At 35.1% G+C, this 7,512-nt stretch overlaps 1 protein-coding gene across 1 annotated transcript; it reads right to left on the reverse strand.

Moving 5' to 3' along the window:
• Positions 1–1,043: 1,043 nt before the first annotated feature.
• On the reverse strand, positions 1,044–6,236 carry LOC145002524 (uncharacterized). The gene is made up of 3 exons (XM_078961777.1): positions 4,808–6,236; positions 4,233–4,301; positions 1,044–1,987 (listed from the first exon to the last, which is right to left on the reverse strand). Exons 1-3 carry the CDS (start codon positions 6,234–6,236, stop codon positions 1,044–1,046), a joined length of 2,442 nt encoding a protein of 813 aa, XP_078817903.1.
• Between the last annotated feature and the right edge of the window lie 1,276 nt (positions 6,237–7,512).

Consider the following 7,512-nt stretch of genomic DNA (forward strand, 5'->3'; position numbering starts at 1 on the left):
TGGTTTAGGTATTCGGTTGGATACAGGCCCTCAAAATCCGATGTACGCTTGCCGATTGGTTGGATAATGTCTATACTCTTATAGGTTCCCTCCTCCGATGACACCATCCCCAAAACCGTTGTATTTATGTTGTCTGCAACATCATTTGTCGGCGTAACTATAGCTCTTGCCGAAAGGTCAACCGCAGTCGGATTATTAAGGACACCATCTCCATATACAAAATTTATTAATGAATTTAGGGAGTCATTTCCGGGTTTTATTAGAAAAGAGTCAGGGATTTCTAACCAACTTGTGTCCCGAGGGTCGTCATTGTCAGGCATCCCCATCTGTCCATTTCCAATACGAAGCAACCAACCTGTGAAAGCCGACGTGGACGTTGAACAACTGGTGGGTCTTTCAGAAGAATTAACTCTCATGTTCGTGTGTAGGATGTGAACAGTGAAAGACCCCCACAGGTATGAACATGGAAGTGTTAAGGCTATGATTTCTGAACGTGTTGATCTTGGTAGGACTGGGAGGGTTTGTCGGAAATCACCACCTAGTAGAACTGATATGCCTCCAAACAACTTTTCATTACAATCTAAGACATCTCTAAGAGAGCGGTCAAGAAACTCAAAGCATCTTCTGTCACTCATTGGTGCCTCATCCCAAATGATGAGTGATGTACGCTGTAAAAGATCAGCAAGGGATGTTCTCTTTTTTATGTCACATGATTTCTTATCTGTTAGGTCAATAGGAATTTTGAACCTTGAATGCGCCGTTTTCCCAGAAGGTAATAAAAGGGACGCGATTCCAGAAGCAGCAACGGCCAGCACAATTTTCCCTTTGGATCTAATATGGGAGATAATTGTTCTCCAAAGGAAGGTTTTTCCAGTACCCCCATGTCCATATACAAAGACCAGTATTTGTTCATTGTTTTCAATTGAAGAGATGACAGAATTGTAAACTGACAACTGTTCAGAATTTAGCATTGGCAGCATATTATCATGTTCTCTTTGTAGAGCTTCTTTGTCGTAACTCATTTCTTCAAGTAGAAGACGATTCTACAAAATACCATGTATATCATTTGAAGGGACTGGAAGACCAAATGCCGCCATTGACTTAGGTGGTACGGAAGAGCGTAAGGTGTGATCGAGATCGCTGAGCAGTTGTTGATGTACTATGTCTGCAACAGAATTAAGTCCCCTATCTGGCATTTCTCTTTTTATGGAATATAGGTAGTCATCTTTCATCTTATCGCATGCGCATTCCCAAAGCAATTGTGGACTGCTAACTTCGCAAAAAAGCAATAGTTGACAGAAAAGGGAACGAAGTTGTGCAGAGGTCACCCATATTGATGCCTCTGTGAATGCAGATAACCATTCCGTATCATCACCAATCAATTTTAATGCATTGCATGCAGCCCTATACGTAGGATAAATGGTGCCAGAAACGGTCCGCAGGTCTTTAAAAGATGTGCAACCCTTTTGGTGACAGAGTAGCATTCGTAGGTAAAATAACTCGCCAGATGTTGGATGAACAAAGACAAGTCGGCCAAGCACCTTTGAGGAGTCATCAACTCTAGGCTCCCAGGATTTAGATGACTTGTCCCATTTGTAAGACTTTGGATATTCTAGATATGTAAGTTCATGTCCACTTGGATCCCTCCTGTTGTTGCGAAACCAGCCTAGAAGTGTGGTGACAGAGCTGAATGGGTTTGACAGCACTTGAGGTATTGTGCTGTCCTCCTTGAATAATAATTGCTGCATGTTCTGCTCATGTACAGACAGGATCTGAACTGGCGGGTACCGATGATGTATGTGAAAGTTTAGGATACGCCAAGCTGCTTTGTGGGGACAGATATAGCGACCATCTAGAAAATTCTGCACCTCGTTCACAGGAGTAACCGCTAAACCTCCATGTGTGTTATGATGGCTATCCACTGTGACGGAAGCGGACGCGCGGGGCGATTCTGCCTTTTGGATTGCATATCTGACGCGGTCTGCCCCTTTAGAAATATATTTAAAGAGATATTTAATCATCATATTCCATCCGCAGTACTCGACGTTGATGTGTGCCTGAAATCGTGAGGAAAGCCTTCTGTTGTACGGAACAACGTATCCGTTATCTATAACCTGTCCGGATAGGGTCATATGGTGTGAATTTGGGTTTCGTTTATACCGAACGTATCCTTCAGTTTCGAACAATGTAGCATGAAGAAAAGGTTTAGGATAACCTTTACTACATTTACCGTCCTTCATACACTGAGCTTTTGGATTTAGTGGTCCACATGGTCCATGAATCATGCAGCTTGTGATTGTCTGATATAGTGTCGGATCTGTTGTTGGATCTGGCATCTCAGCTGTTATGTACATGTCGACATCCGATGCGTTTTTTATTCGGTCAGCTGCCTTTACCCACAGCAAAGTATGACAGTGCGCTAGACCCCTTTTTTGGAATTCGATAGTATATAAATCTACAATAATGACGAATTTGTCTGATGTTAGTTTTTTCAAATATAAGGATCACATAGGACCGCTTGGAAAGGCATGAATAATAAAATTCTATTTACATAACTATGAAAGTCGTAAGAAGAACTGTAATGTCGTTTTACATATTAATGCAATTAGATGACAGGACTTAGGATATAAAATTGTCAGATGTGATAGGGAAATATATGAAAATGAAAATAAAGTGAAAGTCAATGACAGAGTAGTAAAACAGCTAACGTATAAAATTAAAAAAAAAAAACGCAATAGATATTAAATTAGAATACGGAACGATAAAAAGAAAAGATCTACAAATAAAGGGAAAATTTTAATTTTTGAAAGACTGATGTTTAGGTACAGGTAAATTTAAAAACATAAACCTGAATGGAACAAAAAGGTTATAGATAATTTTTGGTAGTGTATCCATGTAAGAGTGAAGTATGCGGTGATTAAGGCAAATGGTGGCAAAAGATAATGATAAAAAACCTGGTAAAATTTATATAGTTGTATACTTTGTTAGAATGGCAAAAGAGAAAATAATCAAGATTTGGCAAATAAGTCATTTAAATGGAAGATGTTATGTTTTTGAGAGAGTTAAAAAAGGGAGAAAACAACGATAAACCATAAGCTTAAAAAAAATAATGGGTTATAACTATGATATTAGATTTAAATAAGTTTTTTGTTATAGTCTATATACAGTAAAACAGTTAAGAATTACAAAGGTTATACAAAAGTAAGGAAAATAACACTTGCACAAATGATGAAAGTAAACAGTGTGGAAAATCAGCAAATAATTAAAATTGTTATCATATTTCATTTCAATAAATAAATCTGTTAAATGTGCATACAATATAACACTTAAAATAGGAGCAAAAGAAGAAATGGTAAGAATTTTATAAAAAAACTTAATAATACAAATGTATAATTAACCAATTTCACACAGAGTGAAATCATAAAAAGAGAAATAGGACATTAGTATTTGGATAATTACCTGCAATACCAGGTTATATAGCAGGGGTAGAATGGAAAAATAAATAACATAGTTGATGTGGTTAAATTTGTTGTAAGAATGCATATAAAACAAAACAGATAGCATAGAGGGAAAAGTGGAATTAATATAAATTTTACTGACTTAAATCAGAAAAAGGCAAATAGGATATTAGTATTTTGATAAGTAGCTGCAATATCAGTTTACATAGCAGGGGTAAAAACGGAAAATAAATAACGTATCTGATGCGGTTAAAACAGTTGTACACATGCATATAAAACAATACAGATAGGACAGGTACAAAACCGGAATTAATATAAATTTAGTAAAAGATTTAGAAATAACGAAGGTATTCACTTCCAGAAGCAACACATACGATAAACAGAAAAATGAAGAAGTAACATCGAAAAGGACATAAGTTAATTAGCTGCAATATCAGATCACATAGCAGGGGTAAAATGGGAAACTAAATAACATATCTGATGCGGTTAAAGCAGTTGTAGGGATGCATATAAAACAAAACAGATAGCATAGGGACGAAACTGGAAGTAGTATAAATTTAGTAAAGGACTTAGAAATAAAGAATAGCACAGGGGCAAAAGTGGAATTAATATAAATTTGGCAAAAGACTTAGAAATAACGAAGGCATTCACTTCCGGAAGCAAAACATTGGATAGGCGGGACAAATGAAGAAGTAACATGGAAAAGGACATAAGTTAATTAGCTGCAATATCAGATCACATAGTGGGGGTACAATGGGAAACTAAATAACATACCTGATGCAGTTAAAGCAGTTGTAGGAATGCATATAAAACAAAACAGATAGCATAGGGACAAAAGTGGAACTAATATAAATTTAGTAAAAGACTTAGAAATAAAGAATAGCACAGGGCGAAAACCGGAATTAATATAAATTTAGTAAAAGACTTGGAAATAACAAAGGTATTCATTTCCTGAAGCAACGGATTGGATAGGTGGAGAAATGAAGAAGTAACATGGAAAAGGACATAAGTTAATTAGCTGCAATATCAAATCACATAGCAGGGGTAAAATGGGAAACAAAATAACATATCTGATGCGGTTAAAGCAGTTGTAGGGATGCATATAAAACAAAACAGATAGCACAGGGACCATACTGGAAGTAATATAAATTTAGTAAAAGACTTATAAATAAAGAAGGTATTAACTTCCACAACCAACATATTGGATAGGCAGACAAATAAAGCAGTAACATGGAAAAGGACATAAGTCTGTAAACTTTTGGTTGTTATTGACCTTTATACACTGTGGGTAACATTTGATACAAACGATCATTAGGCTAGCAGATATAGAAAAAGAAATGTAAACGTACATGCATCAACATCGCCAAAGGTTTTGTCCTTCTTAAGGAAATCGATAAACTCATGGACTTTCACATGGAACATTCTGGCTATGATATCCGCTCTGCTGTGTACATCTCTCTGTGAATGTGTGTCCATATAGCGGGTAATCTCTGGCCACTTCACATTACATGTGAAAGTGATAAAATATTGTGGATTGCCATAAACTCTACAGATCGTAAGCGCATCCTGATAATGGCTATACATAAACCGGGGACCACCAGTGAATGATGCGGGCAAAAAGACACGCTTACCAACAACACGTGCTTCCCGGTCCCCCTTTGATAGCGCATCATAAAGCCCACTCACATAATCGGAACGTAAGTTTGATTGATGTTTGGTTATATAATCCAATCGGCCTTCCTCTATACACGTATATGCATCAACTAAATATTGTTGGAAAAGCCTAGTGGCATTTACAATTGGAGACCAAATCTGATGTCGGGCATGTATATTGTACGCGTAATACATATTGATAGTGAGACTTTTTGCACTTACTCCCCTCTGATTACGCATCTTCAAACGGGGTGACCACCCCTCCTCACCGTAAGGAAACAAAAGTGGATATTGTAAAGGCATATAAGAGGGATGCAATTTACTAATGCGTTGAGGCCGACCCGAATGCGAAAATACAACAATGTCATATGTCATACTGGTAGTGTCATCACCAGTTACTATACATCCCAAGGATCCAGGGGAAGGGAATTCATACCTACGATCAACAACGTTGTTAAACAGCCGTACACTATAATTTTCTAAATTATTTTCCTCAACCATGGTCTTTGCTGTTTTAAACGTTTTTACATACTCGTTGTTAGCCCCTAAGAATGTAACCAGATACTGCACAATATTAGGATCTAAATCCGTTCCCGTCGGACCTCCAAAAGCCCTCAATCTATTCTGAACCTCATTCTCTGTATCAAAAAGATAAAGCTGCAGAAATCTAGGGCCCTTTGTAGGATCCGGGGACAACGATCCTATCCTATGACAAATTTGACCTATCTTGAAAACATAAGGGCCCCGATTGTCATTGACAGACTTATCTATATTCGCCCCAAATGAAGTCATAGAGAACATGCTATTATATGCGATAATGTCTTTCAAAAATGTAGCATTTTGATACAAATCGAGAAATTCAGGATGAAACCTCGAAGGATAAGGAAGAACGACATCACCATCCCGACAACAATGATAATACTTCGGATGAGCAGGCGTAGAAAGTTTGAGTGCCCTTTCAACATACCAGAAATAGGCGCCACAAAATTCGCAAACACACGTACAGTCACCCGAATCAACATAGTCAGGAAGGCCAGCAAAGAAGAGAGAATGGCGCGACCTGCGAGTTCTTGGAACAGAGGATGAAGCACCAGGTGAAGATAGCCGTTTCGGTCGACGGGCCATAATAAATCGATCGAAAAAAAGTGACAAAAAAAACTCAGAAAACAACTGAAAGACAACAGAGACGAAAGAAGAAAGACAACAGAAGAGACGGAATTTACCTTTTGGAAGAAAGAAGTAAGAACAAAAAAGGAAGAACGGTGGAGAAGAAAGAAGAAAGAAATTAGGAAGCATAACACGTGGATCATAAAGGAAATGAGAAAAGGCAACGTAGAGAGAAGTCACCGGTAGACGTTAACAAAAGGAAAATGGATAAAATAAGGGAATAACAAACAAAAGTAAGTACCGGGATAAAACGAAGAATCTTACAAAAGAAAAGAAAAATAAAGAATAGACAAACTTCGAAAGTAGAAGGACTAAAAGTATCCTAAAGCACAACACATTACTGTAGATAAGAAACGAAAAATTTAATATATATGTATAATAATCAATCGTCCGTTAACAAGTTTTATAAATTTATGATTTTTTATTTTACATATTATTTATATTCTAATAAAGCATTGTTTATACATAATCTTTATCGTTTTACATTTACAATCCCTCATGTTTTACATTATTTTCAATTTTAATCTTTTATGTTTTTAAATTTAATAATTCATCATCCGTTATCAAGTTTTATATATTTATGATTCTTTATTTTACATATTATTTAAAGTCTATTAAAGCATTGTTTATATGTAATCTTTTTTCTTTTTATATTTGTAGTCACTCATGTTTTATATTATTTTTAATTTTAATCTTTTATATTGTTAAATTTAATACTTCATCATCCATTAAAAAGTTTTATATATTTATGATTCTCTATATCACATATTATTTATATTCAAATAAAACATGGTTTCTATGTAATCTCTTTCTTTTTACAATTATAGTTCCTCGGTGTTTTATATTATTTTCAATTTTTAATCTTTTATGTTTTTAAATTTAATAACTCATCATCCGCTAATAAGTTTAATATATTTATGATTCTCTATTGTACGTATTATTTATATTCTAATATAACATGGTTTATATGTAATCTTTTTCTTTTTATATTTATAGACGCTCAGTTTTAATCTTTTATGGTTTTAAATTTAATAATCCATCATCCGTTAACAAGTTTTATATATTTATGATTCAATAATTTACATATTATTTATATTCTAATAAACCATCATTTATATGTAATCTTTTTATTTTTACATTTATAGTCCCTCATGTTTTATATTATTTTCAATTTTAATCTTTTATGTTTTTAAATTTAATAATCCGTCATCTGTTAACAAGTTTTATATATTTA

This window comes from Lactuca saligna, chromosome 6 (genome assembly GCF_052625555.1).
Source record: "Lactuca saligna cultivar CGN05327 chromosome 6, ASM5262555v1, whole genome shotgun sequence".
In the NCBI taxonomy this organism is placed as follows: domain Eukaryota; kingdom Viridiplantae; phylum Streptophyta; class Magnoliopsida; order Asterales; family Asteraceae; genus Lactuca; species Lactuca saligna.